Source organism: Scyliorhinus torazame, chromosome 10, assembly GCF_047496885.1.
Source record: "Scyliorhinus torazame isolate Kashiwa2021f chromosome 10, sScyTor2.1, whole genome shotgun sequence".
NCBI lineage: Eukaryota > Metazoa > Chordata > Chondrichthyes > Carcharhiniformes > Scyliorhinidae > Scyliorhinus > Scyliorhinus torazame.
Window position 1 is genome coordinate 157339360 of NC_092716.1, and position 17180 is coordinate 157356539.

Sequence of the window (17180 nt, forward strand, 5' to 3'; positions counted from 1 at the left end):
TAGATGTAGCAATCTGGCTTGACACCAATGAAACCATAGAAATCCAAGGTTCTGAGTTTGAGGCTTCTCAAAGGGAAAGAACAAACCCAGTTAGGTTATCATGCATCTTTTGAAAGCACATTCCAATTAGTTCCCACGTTTATCTATTCCCTCTTTCTTTTCCCCAACAAATGATCTCTTCAGACAAAGTGACCAGGCTGTAGGGTAGGAAAGACAATAGAATTGACCTTTAAGATTTTCCTTTTATTTAGCCAGCAGGAGTGCCATTTTCATTAGGCTCCAAATGCTGCTAATAGTCTGTTCACAGCAGTTAATGGCTGCTCCTGGTCAGTTAGTGCTTTCACTGTGAAACCTGTTTATATCGTGTAGGTGGGGGCAGCACGGTTGCAGTGGTTAGCACTGCTGCCTCCTGCCGCTGAGGACCCACGTTCGATCCCGGCCCCAGGTCACTGTCCGTGTGGAGTTTGCACATTCTCCCTCTGTCTGCGTGCGTCCAACAACTCAAAGATGTGCAGAGTAGGTGGATTGGGTAGTCTAAATTTATAAGTAAAAAATATCATGTAGGTGAAATGATAGTGGTTCGGTAGTGAAGAACTTGAGTATTGCTGAAAAAAAGAGATGTTCTGTCAAAGCTTTTGGTCTTGCACTTGTCAGGATAGCTCGCAAGAAATTACCGGCTGCAACAGGGAGCAACAATTTATGCTGTATGAGAAGAGAATGCTGATTAGTTGGCAAGTAGACTGATTGGTGGAGGCATTGCCATGGGCAGTGCAGCATGGAACAGTAAACTGCCCAGCTTTGATCAAATTCAAACCAAGCAAGTCGACTGCGATGGGTCATGGCATGTCCTTCTGAGGCACAATGTGTGGACATGTTCCTCCTGTCTGCAAAGGCCAGGGCTCTGTGTGTGAACATGTGTGGCTTCTGCATGCATTAGTAAGCCATACTATTGAGCCCGACTGACAATCATACATTGGGTTTCAGTGTAATTCTTAGCACAATCAGGATTTTTTAGCAGAGGCTGTCCAATCGTGGAATCACATCCAATATAGGTTTACAAGCACAATTGGGGTATGATCAATAATTTGCCTGTTGCAAACAGCCGAAGGGACATGCTGTTTGATATGATCTGCCAATTTCAGTGCCGGTGTGGTGCCGGGAATGTAGGCCATAATTCCCAGTCATTGGCGGATCATATCAAACAGCACATATCTTTGGCTGTTTACAAATTACTGACCATAACCAACCAGCTTGTGCTTACAAAACTCAAAACATATTATTACATCTAATTATTGGACATTGCGATTGGATGACGCCCGCAAAACAATCCTAACTGACAATCTTACAATGGTTTTCAGTGTAATTAGCACACAGTGTGGCTCACTTATGCAGGTTAGAAACCACATGCATTCGCATGCAGGGCCCTGACATTTGGAAACAGAAGGAACATGTGAACATTTTGCACCCTTTTCAACTAAATAAAAGCTTTGCGTGGGTGGGGGGGGGACAGCCATTCCCTGGTCCATTCCCCAGGATGATGCCTCTACCAATCAGAGTCTACTTACCATCGAATCAGCACACCCTTCTCATATTGTATAAATTATTGCTCCCTTGTTACAGTTGGTAATTTCCCATGAGCTAATCTGCGGAGTGCAAGGCAAAATGCTGTAGTTGAGTTTCATTTCTCAGCAATACTGAAATGGCCATGTTGAGAGTTAGTTCATATAAAAGGGCATTTACTTTCAACTAAACCTTCCCCCTTATTCAAGTGGCACATTATACACAGAGTATTGAATGCAGCTGGAAGGATGTTTCAAACAGGGAATTTAATGTCCTCTCCCCAGTCACTAGATTACGGAAGTGAAGCAATTTAGGGCAGCACGGTGGCGCAGCCTCATGGCGAAGAGGACCTGGGTTTGATCCCGGCCCTGGGTCACTGTCCGTGTGGAGTTTGCACACTTTCCCCGTGTCTGCAAGGGTCTCACCCCCACAATCCAAAGCTGTTCAGTGCAGGTGGATTGGCCACGCTAAATTGCCTCTTAATTTGAGATTTAAATCGTCCTGAATCCACTTCTGTCTTTCCTTTATCATTGATTCACATTACATGCTGATGACACCTGATAATTAGTTGAGGTTGCATTGGAGGAGTTCACTGCTCTCTGCAGTCAAGAGCATGGTCACCTGTTCCTAAAGGATTGTGAGGGACACAGCACGGTTTTATCTTTCAAATTGGGGCTAGGAAAACAGGGTACGGTGTTAGGGTATTGGGGAAGGATAGCAGAGTCTGCTGACAGATTGGCGGCTGATTTGATTGGGAGACCAAACTCTCGGGTAAATAAGTGAGAGTGTTGAAGGTCAAGTCTCAGTTATGAGATATATGTAAATAAGGCTGTTAAATTAAGTAGGGCATGTTTAAGTGTGAGAAGAATGGTGAGTTTAGGTTGTTGCCACAATTAAGTGTGTCATGTAGCTTACTAAATGGTAACCACAGACAAAGTTGACAGACTGACATTGTGGAGCAATTTAGCACAGTGATTTGAGAGCAGAAACGGGCTTTATTTTGCATCCATTTGGCAATGCTGCCATTATAGCTGGATGTCTGTCATATCCTCCCTCTATTGGACTTTAGAGATCCATTAACCTCACAACCTAGTGCTCGAATGGGTGAATTGTTTTGTTATATGTCAGACCGCAGTAGGAGATCTGGGGTGATAGCTCAACCTTTCCACAAGCAAATGCCAAATTGGGACTGTGACAATCTTTATTTTATCCATGGACTGATTTCTGTCCCCACCCACTCTTGGGACGATGACATATTAAAATTAAGCTCATTGAATGATGTTTTACTTTGAAACAGAAGGATTTCCTCTGCTGCTCTTCTGCGATGGGTGCTTCACGGGCAACTTTCTAGAGCATTGTCTCCTGATGTTAAGAAGGATCTTTACATTTACCATGTTTGCCTCAAACCAGGAATTGTAAATACTCGTGTGGTGCTGCATGTCAAATGTGTGCACATGCTTGTATAATGTAGGGGGTACACATCCTATATCTCATTCTACTGATAACATGGAATATTGTGTGCTCTTTTGTGACATGTACGATGTGCTGTGTCCCTCTTCAGTTATGCACACATGGCATGATTATTTTCTGTAGGGGTTATCTGAAAGTGATAGCTGTTGGATGTAGCCTGCCATTTTTGTGAGTATTTTTTTTTCCTGTAGTCCCGAACATCCATGATTCATTTTACTGTTGAGAGTTGTTAGCTTGCCCAGTACCAGTTACCGAAGTGTAGCAGGACCTCCCAGTTCTGCACCTGAGCTAATGCACTGGGCGCAACACTACAAGGGCGCATGCAATACTCAAAGCAACACTCATTCAGGGGTGAACCCGTCAGGCAAAAAGCACCAGCCTATTGTCGAATTCGCATTGTCCATCCTCTATTTTGCTTAGTTTGAAATCGAGGAGATTAAAGTCTTTTCAAAAGGAAGTAAGAAGAGGAATGAGGAGCTTGAGAGAGTATTGAGATATTCTATTTGTTTGTCCCATATGTGGATATTGCAGGGGCCTGAAGGAAGTTTCTCAATCGGTAATAAACTGTTCCATTGTCACTACTGTCTCACGGCGCTGAGGACCCAGGTTCGATCCCAGCCCCAGGTCACTGTCCGGGTGGAGTTTGCACATTCTACTTGTGCCTGAGTGGGTCTCAACCCCACAACCAAAAGATGTGCAGGGTAGGTGGGATGGCCATGCTAAGTTGCTCATTAATTGGAAAAAAAAAAGAATTGGGTACTCTACATTTATTTTAAACATCAAAAAATGAAAGGTTACATTGAGCATAATTTTAATCCAATCTGCCCATTGGAAAACTCATGATATTAGAAACAACGTTGCTTTTTTAAAAAAATTGAAGTACCCAATTAATTTTGTTTCCAACTTAGCCTGGCCAATCCACCTACCCTGCACATCTTTGGGATGTTGGGGGTGAGGCCGTCGCAGACACTGGGAGAATGTGGGAACTCTACACGGTCAGTGACCCGGGGCCGGGATCAATCCAGGATCCTCAGTGCCGTGAGGCCGCAGTGCTAATTACTTACAACATTGCTTTTATAACCTATTTGATTTCAATGCCCTTTGAAGTGGATCTTGGAGTGTGAAGTTGATTTTGGGGGAGTGTGAAAGCAAAGTTTTACACTATTCTGTTAACTTTGGCCCTGTGAATGAGGTTACAATCATCTCTGGTCTCTGTTAAATCTGGGATTGTAGGAAATGATGGAGTTATTGTGGACAAAGTCCGACACAGAACTCGAGAGAGTTGATTGTTGAGTTGTAGTGTGCTGCACAATAGCCATCATGCTGTTGTTGTGTTTGGGATAATGGTTACACAGCTCAGGAAAAAACACTGCACTCTGATTTATTTCAGGAAAGCTATCGCTAAATCTGGACTCCAGCACCTGGTCCCTCAACCGAACCCACACCTAGCCCTTCGGCAGGACTCAGATTGTGAAGTACGCTGCACAGTAGATTGGACGGTGAGTACATTGAAATTCTGACACACGAAATAAATTTGGTTTACTTGCAATGTAAACAATTCCACTGTGCCAAATCCCATCCCATTGTAAACAATCCCACTGTAAACAATCCCACTGTGCCAAACCCCATCCCATTGTAAACAATCCCATTGTACCAAACCCCATCCCATTGTAAACAATCCCACTGTACCAAACCCCATCCCATTGTAAACAATCCCACTGTACCAAACCCCATCCCACTGTAAACAATCCCACTGTGCCAAACCCTATCCCACTGTAAACAATCCCACTGTACCAAACCCCATCCCACTGTAAACAATCCCACTGTACCAAACCCCATCCCACTATAAACAGTCCCACCGTACCAAACCCCATCCCACTGTAAACAATCCCACTGTACCAAACTCCATCCCATTGTAAACAATCCCACTGTTCCAAACCTCATCCCATTGTAAACAATCCCATTGCACCAAACGCCATGGTATGTTGCAAGAAAGAGCTGCAGATTGATCGGACATACCATCCTGTGTGTGGTGCTGACACTCTGAAAGATATTGCCATCTGTGGATCTCTCGGGATAGGTTACAATGTGTTTGTCTGGTTTGGCCTGAGCAAATACGTTATTTTATTATTTAGAATTTATTTTTAGATTTATCTTTATTAATCAGAGACCAGAAGGAAACAATGTCTCATTCACTGTTCTGAGGGTTGTATCAGTTTGAGGTTCGAGCTTCCTCTTCTGTGAGAGCAGGGGAATTTTTTTTTAACATTTAAAAAACAAGTTTTAAAAAAAAAATGTATTCAAATCAGCTGTTTAGTTTAGTCATCTTCCTGAAGAAGGCTGATGCCTTTTGCGTTAAGATTGCGCTGTAGAACTATGGTAAGATTATCAGTGTTTCCGTAGTCTGATCGCGAATGGAGCAGTGCCTGGAGAGCAGTGGTGAAGGCTTGTTCAGCATTCTCTCTGGCATGGAACAAAACTGTACCTGGATTCCGGGTCTGGGATCACCGGTGGTAACTAATATGAAGTACAGTACTGGTTTCCTCTCTTGTTTATTGACTACGGCTCAGTTGGCAGCAATGTTGCCTCTGACTCAGCTTGCGGTTTCGAAACCCAAGGTCGGGACTTGAAACACAGAATCCAGACTTCACCCCAATCCTCCACTGAGGGAGTGCTGCACTGTCTGAGACACCTTAAACAAGGCTCTATCAGCCCTCTCAGGCTGATATAAACTCCTTGGGGTGAAAGGTTCTGAAAAAATGACTAAGTGTAATTTTTGGTGCGGAAATCCGATAGGAGCGTTATATTCCCACACATCCCTTTTTTTGAAAATATATTTATTCAAATTTTTCAACAAATTTTCAACAAACCCCCCCCCCCCCCCACCACCACAACAAAAAGAAACAAAAACACAACAAGCAAAATGTATACATTGGATTTCCCCCAAATACAATAACCCCGCATATAACAGTATAAAATGCAAATAGGGAAAAAAAAACACCTTAACCCAAACGCCTCTTTCGTCTCCTGCACTCCCGGCTCGTCCGATACCCCAAATAATGCTAATCCCCAGCTCTGCTTGACCCGGGCATTCACCACCTTGGACATAGTCCTCGCAAAACCCCTCCAAAACCCATCCAGCGCCGGGCACGACCAGAACATATGGACGTGATTTGCTGGGCTCCCCGAGCACCTCCCACATCTGTCCTCCACTCCAAAAAACCTACTCAACCTCGCCCCTGTCATATGCGCTCTGTGAGTAACTTTAAATTGTATTAGGCTGAGCCTGGCACAAGAGGAGGAAGAGTTAACCCTACTCAGGGCATCAGCCCACAGACCCTCATCTATCTCCTCCCCAAGCTCCTCCTCCCATTTGCCCTTTAACTTCTCCACCGAGGCCTCCTCTTCTTCCTGCAGCTCCTGGTAAATCGCCAAAACCTTGCCTTCTCCAACCCATACACCAGAAATCACCTTGTCCTGAATCCCACGTGCCGGAAGCGGCGGGAATTCCCTCACCTGCCGCCACACAAACGCCCTCACTTGCATGTACTTGAAAATGTTCCCCGGGGGCAGCCCAAACTTCTCCTCCAGCGCCCCTAGGCTCGCAAACGTCCCATCGATGAACAGGTCCCCCATTCTTCTAATCCCTGCCCGATGCCAGCTCCGAAACCCCCCATCCATCCTTCCCGGGACGAACCGATGATTCTCCCTAATCGGGGACCAAACCGAGGCTCCCACCTCGCCCCTATGTCACCTCCACTGCCCCCAGATCTGGGCCTGCTTCTTTAGGAGCTCAGAAAGTGGGGCTGCTTTTGTGGCGAATCCGTCTATGTGGTTCCTGCAATAACCAACCAGTCCTAAAAATGACCGGAGTGCTGTAACATTTTGGGGCAAGGGCAATTTTATAATCAAATCTATCCGTATTTGTTCTATTTCACGCTTACCATGCGTGATGACCATACCTAAATAAGTGACTTTTTCCTGGCGAATTTGGGCTGCCTTGGGGTTAATTTTGCATCCAATTTCTGTGAAGAGTCCTAACAATTCCGAAAGACGCGAAATGTGCTCTTCCTTGGTGTCCGTCTGTAGGAGCAAGTCATCCACATACGGAACAAGGCATTCAGGTCGGGAAAATTTTGATCAACCGTTTGCCAATTGTCTGTGAAAAATGGAGGGGGAGTTGTGGAAGCCTTGTGGAAGGCACGTCCACGTGTACTGCTGTCCCTGGAAAGTGAACGCAAACTTGTACTGGCACGCTTTGTCAGTGGTATGGACCAAAAGTCATTGCTAATATCCAAAACTGTGAAAAAGTTTGACTGGAGTCCCTGTTTTGCCATGGTCTCGAGACTTGTGGCAACGGTGGGGGCTGCTAGAGGAGTCACTTTGTTTAATTCCCTATAATTGATGGTTAGTCGCCATGAACCATCTGGTTTCCTTACGGGCCAAATTGGGGCATTGTTCGTTGATGCTACGGGCCGAATCACTCCTTGGTTCAATAAACTCTGGATTACTTTGGCTATCTCTCCCTCTGCTTGCTGGGGAAAGCCGTATTGTTTCTGGGGCTTAGGATCGGGACCTGTAGTGTTAACCACTCCTGGGATTTTTCTACAGTTGTGCTTGTGCTGGACAAACAATGCTTTATGTCTTTTCAAGACTTCTCTAACCATTTTATCTGTGGTAATGGTTTGTGGATCAAACCAGTACTCTCCTACTGAGCTAATCCTGTGTGCATAGTCTCCTACTGTGAGCGTGGCGGGGGCGTGTGCTGCTCTGGCCATTTTCCCCACACATCTATTAACTGGGTCGAACGAAAGGTTGTGTGCACTCATAAAATCTATTCCCAAGATGTGTTCCGCTGCCTGGGGTAAATCTACCAAAATGACCGAGTGTTTTGTTTTAATGTTACCGATTTGTACATCCACATGGGCTGTGATGTGTACCTGCAGGAGGTGACCTGTAAAGCCACTAAGGGTAATGGTGTCCGTAGTGGGCCATATATCTCGCGGGTACATCACGGAGGGGTTTAATGTGGTTCGGGACCCTCCTGTGGCCCAAAGGAACTCTACGGGGTGTCCCCGGACTGTGCCTGCAACTACCAATCTTCCGGACTTATCCCAAAGGGTATCGCAGACCCAAGTTGGGGTGCCTGAACACCGTTAATCGGTGCCATTTGTGGCCAAATTATCTGCTCGGGCGCTAATACTGTGGATGGGTCTGGCATTGTTTCTAGGAGGGGCGTTTGTGTGCTGATTCCGTTGCTGCTTCGGGGGAGCTTGACATTCTCGTGCATAATGTCCTTTCTGTCCACAATTGTAACATTCCTGTGCTTTAGGGTGCTGCGCGTTACTTCTGCCTTCATTTACCCATGCGGGGTCTTGGTGTTCCCTTACTGGATTCATTGTGGCGTCTACTCTCTCCTGCTGTGTCTTTCTCTGTAGGGACTGTTCCCAAGCTCTGGATAATCGTTTCAGTACCCACACTTCATTGTGTGCCGGGTCTGAGGGGTCGTAGTTGGCACATGCCTTCTGTCCTGCCCCTGTGGCATGGGATACTAGAGTACGGGTCCATTTGGCCGTATCGCCTGCCGATAAACGGGCGCGGGCTAACTCACGAAGTACAGCGGTAAAGTGGATCCAGAGGCGTCCAGCAAACGCTGTTGGATGCTTTTCCTTTTTTTGTCTGCACCGGTTGAGTCCTTCTACCTGATCTCTTCTATTGTACCCAATGGCGTCTAAAATGGCTGTTTTCATCTCTTGGAGGCTACCTCCTCCTACATTCTGTGGGTCGGGAAGGGCTGAACTAACTGACTGGTCAAGGCTCATCACATGAGCTTTACCTCTTCCTGCTCATCCAAACCGTACATGAGGGTCTGTTGCTTAACTAGTTCGAAAAAGTGGTGTGGGTCTGATGTGGGGTGGAAAGTCTCAATTTTATCGAGGGCATCTCTTAACTGGGTGATGGTTAATGGGGTTGTATACACAAAATCGGGTTAGCCTTCCGTGATAACCCTGCGCTGTGTGGTAATGGGGTTCATTGGGTTGGGTGCTGCCTGTGCAGTTGGTGGTGCGGGTGCTTTTCTTTTCGGGGCCTGGGGGCTCTATTCTGATTCTCGGTCTCACTCACATACCGTTGGGCCGTTTCACTGAGTTCCTGCCGACCAGAGCTATCCTCCTGATCTAGCAGTGGGCCAAAGGTATCTCTGAACCCATTCTGGACGGATAGCAGTGATTGCAATCTTGCAATTTGTTGCCTGCACTTGACATGATCCATTGAACTCTGGCTCTGTTCCGTGGTGGAGCTGTGGACTGCTCGGAGGGCTGCCTTCAAATCCTCGCATTGTTTCCTCAACTGTTCTACCTGGTTCTCTGTTTCCTCTCTTACCAGCACTGCACGTTGCGTGTCCTGGTAGGCCTTATCATATTGAATCTGGAAGCTGCTGAGGTGGGCGAGACAAGATTGGTGTGCCCTCTTGACATCATCCATCTCCTTGTCCTTTGCTGCTAGCTGCTCCCGGAGCTGCACATTTAATCTCTCACTTTCACTAATGTTTCCCTCTCTACCTCTCTCTTTCTCCACAAGCTGCTTACGGAGCGTCCTCATGACCTCCTCTGTGCCTCGCAATTGTGCCAAGCAGAACACAATTGCCATCGGCTTACGAACCTTACTCAAACTCTTTGTGGATCTCGGTCAGGCTGTCCCACCAAGTCTGTCCTATGCTTCCTCATTCGTGCAAAATTCCGACCATAGGGGCCATCCTTTCCCCTTTAGGTATTTCCTATTCTCTTCTTCCCAGAGGGGACACGGTTCTAATTTGTTGGTCGCTGCGACCTTGGGCTCTTGTGGATGCATAAAGCGTTCCATTGCCTTCGTGGCTATCCCTACAATTATCTGTCTCTGCTGGAAATTTGGAACAAGGGGGAATAAAGCAGTGGTGCAAACACGGGTACAGCTCAAGCTATTTTCCGGTTTACACAACCCCCGAAAGTTTCACGCAACAAAATCTATCGAGTTTACCTTATATCCCTTTGTTAGTACGCATGCAAATTACACACTTCTGAATTCTGGAGGTTTGGTCGATAACTGGTCTCGCTTGTGGTTTCTTTTACTTTGCCAATTTGGATTTCTAATTCAAACGCTTTTGTGGGTTCTCTCGGAGTGACAGGGTCACTTCTGGGTCGAATCCCGTCAGATGTCGCCAATAACTGTTGTGCCTTCTCTACCTACTGTAACTATGGCAGTCAGTGAGGTTGCCCTCCTTCCTTTGGATATCAATATTCTAATGCTCAGAGTCGCCAGGTATCGAATGATACCACCACAAGGTTCAACCGGCTATCGATCAAAGAGCCAAACACCAGTTAGATCAAGGGTACTTTATTTACACACATAATTAATCATACAACATAAACACTACTAGTTAAACTACACCTATCGACTATGACAACCTGTACTGAACTTCAGGCACCCGGCTTAGGTCAGAGGAACAGTGGCCGCTGTTCGATTCTGGATCTATTGGATCTGGAGAAGTAACTGCTGCTCAGCTGGGCTCATCCGTCTGGTAGCGAGCGTTGAACTTCGACTTGCTTCTGGTGGTGCTGCGATTGGAGATGGTCGTTGCCGGGGCACAAGGTCCAAAAGAGGACGAACACATAGTGGACTCTCTTCTTGTGCTTGGAGGTTTTCTCGCTCTTTTGGGCGATCCTTCAGTTTGGACCCCACTAATTGGGTAATCCCTGATCACTATGTTCGATTTCGAACCAATAAATGGGCGGGTGCCTGGATGGCTGGGCGTGTCCCAAGCAGTCACTGACCCGGTTGTTTACGCTTCCCTAGTACAGGGAGTGGCGCCAACATGTCTGGGACTGTACTGGTCGCTCAAGTACCAGTCCTTTGTCTTGGCGGAGATGGGCCATCAAATGCTAATTGGTCGGAGTTTCGATACCGTCTGGATTCCTCACTCGCAAATATACATTTCAGGCTCTGAGCCTGCCTGAATCTTGCTCTGTCCATTTTACCCACTATGCTTTGCGAGCTTCTCTGTTCCTGGTTGTAAGTGGCCATCCCAGATGGCTACAGCTCCAATATGCTTGATCCTATCCTGCCCCCTGGTGCCCAACCGGACATGTGTCTGTGCAGAGTCTGCACATCTCCCCGAGTCTGCATGTCTCCCTGTGTCTGCGCGAGTTTCCTCCGGGTGCTCCGGTTTCCTCCCACAAGTCCCGAAAGATGTGCTTGTTAGGTGATTTGGACATTTTGAATTCTCCCTCTGTGCACCCGACCAGGTGCCGAGTGTGGCGACTAGGAGATTTTAATGCAAGCCCACTTGTGACACTAATAAAGATTATTATTATTTTTGTGTTGGATAACCATGGGGTGCTTCAACTGTGGCAGACCTTTCAATTCCTGAACTCAAGTCCACCTGTGACCGACTTTAGGGCCCCTGCCCTCCGAGCACTGCCATCACCGGACACACATTGGAAAGCGTGCAGAGGGCTCTGGTCATTGTTCTAATTGGTTGTCAAATTAATCTGTTTTCTCTGGTCTAATCTCTTTTAGGAGAATGCACAGTATGGTGAGCACATCTGGTTTGAGACCAATGTTTCTGGAGATTTCTGTTACGCTGGGGAACAGAACTGTGTCGCCAAAATGCTGGTGAGTATTGGCAGCCGTTTGGCAGTGGTTTGTAACGTAGGGATTAATGTGTGTGCAACCGCTCTGTGAAAACTCTCCCTCTATCTTGGCAGAGAAGCACCATGAAAGCTCAGCTGGCACTGGAGAAGGGGGTAGTGTCAGCGGTTTACGGGGCTAATTTGGAAGAGGAGTGGACACCACTGGAAGGGATGAAATCATAGGAAGAGTTGGGAGAGGGTATAGAGGAAGGGTTCTGGTTTGAGGTGCTCCAGAGGGTGAACATCTCTACCTCGTGCGTGAGGTTGGAGCTGATACAGCTGAAGGTGGTATATAGAGCACACCTCACAAGGATGAGGATGAGCCGGCTCTTGAGGGGGTAGAAGATGTGTGTGAACGCTGTGGGGGGGGGTTATTCATTGTGGACTTTCAAGAATTGGATAACATTGAACATTCGTGGGTGGGGAGTGTTGGGAGGGTTGTTAATGATGACTATGGGTAATTCCTGATTCCTTTTTGTTCTTTGTTTATGTTAACATGCGGGCTACTGTTTGGGGGTTTGGTGGGAGGATGGGATTGTTGTTGTTGATATGGGGATTGACATTAGATTTGTTACTGATTATCGTTTGCTGTTGGTGAGTACAAATTTGGGAGAAAATGTGAAAAAGAGGAGAATAAAAATATTTTTTAAAAAAAGAAAGCTCAGGTGGCGCATTAGATACTGTACCTATATTGAACTGTAGGACAGATTGTCCAAGAGTCAGAGATTTTTACAGCACAGAAAGAGGCCCTTCGGCCCATCTGCTGGCCGTCACGCATCTATCTGTTCTAATCCTACTTTCCAGCACCTTGTCATGATATGCTCTCATGCACATAATGAGATACAGACAGGCAGTGACAGACACCCAGTACAGCCAATCAACACACAGGACAGAACACAACCAATCACCAGGCAGAACACTAGAGGGTGGTCTCCCACTATAAAACACACGAGGCATCAGCACTCTTCCTCTTTCCACTTGTGACAACTGTAGTGGCAGTCAGGGTGTATATATCAGTTAGCACCTTCTACACGTGGCTCAGAGCTAGTCTGGTCTAGTTAGTTATAGTAAGCACGCTTAGATTAGTAGAGTGTCAAACCCACAGCGAACTCTGTGCACTGCTTAACAAGTTCAATAAAGCGTATTGAACCAACATCACAGTTTGGAGTCTGCTTTCAATTACAACTGCATCCAGTTGCAGTCCATGTTACCCCAGGGTGAATAACACGACACACTTGATCAGTAACCTTGTATGCCAAGCCATTTCAAGAACTCATAAATGTTTCATAAATGTTAGGGTCCCCACATCTACCACGTTTTCAGGCAGAGAGTTCCAAATTCCCACCACCCTCTGGGTGAAAAAGATTTTGCCAAATCCCCACTAAATCTCCTGCCTCTTACCGTAAATCCGTGACCCTCCCTCCTGGCTATTGATACCTCAGCTAAGGGGAAAAGTTTCTTTCTATCTATGCCCCTCATAATCTTATGCACATATGCCCATTGCAGCCCTGTAAATACTGAGTGGGTTTCTGGTGGCAATGCTGAATGTGTCCTTGCCTCAAGCAGCTCAATTATGGACTCCTTTCATAATTTATTAATAAAAATGTGAGTCTTTACCAATGTTGAATATAATATTTTATTTGAGAAATCACTGTGTGATAAAATTGTTTTCAAAAATGTTTAAACGAACACAAACTGCATTATTCCCTGAGAACAAACCGTGCCCCACCTCCGCACCTTCACTCTTTCTCTATCACAAGTTCTTCTACTTTTATTTACTATTATTGGACACAGTGATCCTCAGATTTTTTTCCCCCTTCTGTTTTCCCAAAGCTGTGAACACGCCATCTCACAAAATCTTCCACTTCTCCACATCATCGTTATGTTAAAATCAAGATTCCTGCTCTAATGCACTTTTACTCGGGACCAAATGTGGAGTTTCTTGCTCTTTTTCCTTGTGCATATCATCCATAGACCAGCATGGGCAACCTAGGCTGGTGGGTAGGCCGCAGGAGAGGCCCTCATTCATCTCAGTGGGCCACAAGGTTGAAACCAGGCCTGTTCGCAAACAATGACCCCATGAATAATAAATTTTATACATGCCGAATATTTCAGAAGTTATAGAAAATGCTTAATCTTTTTATATTAATAGAACTAGCAACATCATCACATGATAAAAACAAAATAAATATTTACACTTTGGACGCAGAGGGAGCGCACATCTCTCACGGTCAATGATGTGGCAATCAGCACGCATCTCACTTCACATGCCCTTGTTTTACATGCGTATCACTTCAGTCAGACCGGTAGGAAAAATAATACACTGACTGAATTCAGCGGAATGGAGCAACTCTGCGGGTGGGTAACAGTCAACAAAATGTCTCGTGGGCCACCCTCAGAACTTTGATGGACCACAGGTGGCCACCGGGGGGTCCGCAGGTTGCCAACCACTGATCTATGGGCTTTTAACTCCTGTCCTACTGCTTCCAACCATGGTTTGCTGCACTGTGGCTCTTGGCCATTCAGGCAAGCTTCTTAACATAACAAAGTGAATCCCTGGTTAGGATAGAAAGTGCTAACACTTCCACCACGTGCACACAAAAACTCAAACGGTCCGGTGGGATGGGCATAGTGCAATTGTCAGGATCAAATTTACATGGAAACTTTACTACCACAAAAACATGTAGTTCCTTTGAAGTCTGGGCAAACTGCCTTTCTCGTTGATTAATACTGCCCTCAGGTGGCCAGAACCCAAGACTGCAATCGTGTGATGTTGAATTTAAACTTTAGTTGGTTATCCCAGCAAGATATTTTGTTTATGTCCTGCCCCAATTATTTTATTTTAACACCATGAAACTCAATTGAAAGTAAAACTGGTTTTCAAATAGGAGTAGACGGGTGTAAAACGTTTTCTTTAGCAGGCGTGCTGGGAAATAGATTTAAGGTAATTGATTTAAAAAATGGAAGAGGGAAGGCAAGAATTAATTTTACACAGGTGGTTGTTATAATCAGGACTGCAGCACCCTAAAGGGTGATGACGCCAGTCTCAGTAGTAACTTTCAAAGGGGAATTAAATCTACCTGAATGTCATGCAGGACTGTGGTGACAGAGAGGTGAGTGGAATGAATTGATAGGTCCTTCAAAGAGCCAATCCAGGTAGAATGGGCAGCAAGGCCTCCTGCTGTGCTCTATACTTCTATTAGGTCAAAGAAAGATCTGCGGGGCGCTAGCCTACAGGTTATTTCCAATACTCCGCAGAGGACACGTGAAGGAGGGAAGGAATAGAACGTTCAGTGTGCAGCTATGGCATTGGTGCAGGAGGAAAAGGTTCACATACTGGAGTGTGTTTGGGACTTGGGTGAGAGCAGGCGACCTACAGCTGAACTGAAATGGCACCAGTGACCCTTTGTCGAGCGTACATAAAGCAGGTAAGGGAGGATTTAAACGGATGGAGCTGGGGAAAGGTTACATTTTAGACAAGGAGAAGGATTAAATGTGTCTATTGGAATGACTGAAGGAAATGGAGAGAAAGGTTGCTCAGCAGAGAAAGACAGTGAGGGACAAGAAATGAAAAACATTCAATGAGAAATCAAGGAGCAAGAATAAAGCTCAAGGTTTAAAAATAAATAGTCAGGTGGAATATGGACTGGTCTACATTCAAGGCAACCACCGTCACAGACTTCATCAGTAAGTGTGTCGAGGACTATGTACCAAAGAAGACATTACGGGTGTTCTCCAATCGTAAACCCTGGCTTAACCGAAGGGTTCACTTCCTGCTGAAGTCCTGGATGGAGGCATTCAGGTCTGACGACCCCGACCTATATAAGAAATCCAGGTGTGGCGTACGTAAAGCCATCAGGGACGCCAAAAGACAATACCGGATCAAACTAGAGTTCCAGGCCAATGACACAAACCTACAACATCTATGGCAGGGCTTACACAAGATTACGGGCTACAAAGCAAGGCCACGCAGAATCTCTGGGGCTGGAGCATTGCTCCCCAATGAACTGAACGTGTCCTATGCCTGCTTTGAATAGACAGCCAATACATCAGTGCCACCCGCCCTAAAAGCCCTTGACACACCCATACCCACTATTACAGCCTCAGAGGTAAGAGCTGCCTTCTTGGAAGTGAACCCGCGGAAAGCGACGGGCCCCGACGGAGTCCCTGGGTGAGCACTCAGATCCTGCGCAGACTAGCTGGCAAGTATATTTGCAGACATCTTCAACACCTCACTTCTCTGCTCTGAGGTTCCCACCTCCTTCAAGAAGACCACCACAACACCAGTACCAAAAAAGAACAAGGTAGCATGCCTCAACGACTACCGACCAGTGGCCCTGACATCTGTTATCATGAAATGCTTTGAGCGGCTAGTCATGAGACAGATCGACGCCAGCCTCCCAGACAATCCATTGCAGTTTGCCTATCGCTGCAACCAATCCACAGCAGATGTGGTCTCCCTGGCCCTACAATCAATACTCGAACATGTTGACAACAAGGACAGCTATGTCAGACTGCTGTTCATAGACTACAGCACCGCCTTCAACACCATTATCCCGACATCAGACCACAATCTGTCAGGATAGGTAACAGCACCACCTCCACAAAAGTCCTCAACACCAGGGCCCCGCAAATATGTGTGTCCGCATCATTGGCTCCGAAGTGGAGATGGTCGATAACTTTAAGTTCTTGGGGGTCACCTTCGCCAACAGTCTGTCCTGGTCCACTCACATTGATGCAACAGTCAAGAAAGCACAACAACGTCTCTACTTCCTACGGAAGCTAAAGAAATTCGGCATGTCTGCATCGACTCTCACAAACTTCGACAGATGTTCCAGAGAGAGCATCCTATCCGGCTGCATCACAGCCTGGTATGGCAACTGCTTGGCCCAAGATCGCAAGAAACTGCAGAGTGTGGTGAACTCGGCCCAACGCATCACACACGCTTGCCACCCCCACATTGATTCTGTCTACACCCCCTGCTGCTTCACGAAGACCGACAGCATTGTCAGAGACCCCTTCCACCCAGGCTTTGCCCTCTTCCAGACCCTCCCATCAGGCAGAAGATATAAAAGTCTGAAGACCCGCACATTCATACATAGGATCAGCTTCTTCCCCACAGCAACTAGACTACTCAATGACTCTCCCTCAGACTGATCTGTTCCCTGCAAGAATACTGTTCACAACTCCCTATGCTGTTCTTGCTCATGTATTTGCTTTGTTTGGCCCTTATTCCGCACTGCAATAAAACACTGTTTGTCAATGTATTTTGTCGATTATTCTTTTTGACTACTATGTACGTACTGTGTATGTTCCCTTGGCCGCAGAAAACTGCTTTTCCCTGTACTTAGGTACATGTGACAATAAATCAATCACTCAATCAGGATGTGTGTGCATATGATGTGTGAATACACAAAACCTTCCAGAATAGAACAGTTAGCATTAAAAACTGTTGAACAATATGATGCAGTACTTAGAATGGAG

The 17180-nt window shown here is 46.2% G+C and overlaps 1 protein-coding gene across 6 annotated transcripts in view; it reads left to right on the forward strand.

Moving 5' to 3' along the window:
• dgkza (diacylglycerol kinase, zeta a) overlaps nucleotides 1–17180 on the forward strand; it is a 663976-nt gene that overhangs the window by 266041 nt on the left and 380755 nt on the right. For all 6 annotated transcript variants that reach the window (XM_072518865.1, XM_072518866.1, XM_072518864.1 and 3 more), the window contains 2 exons: nucleotides 4421–4529; nucleotides 11584–11679. In XM_072518865.1, coding sequence (XP_072374966.1) covers nucleotides 4421–4529; nucleotides 11584–11679 — 205 coding nt within the window. The remainder of the gene's footprint in view (nucleotides 1–4420; nucleotides 4530–11583; nucleotides 11680–17180) is intronic.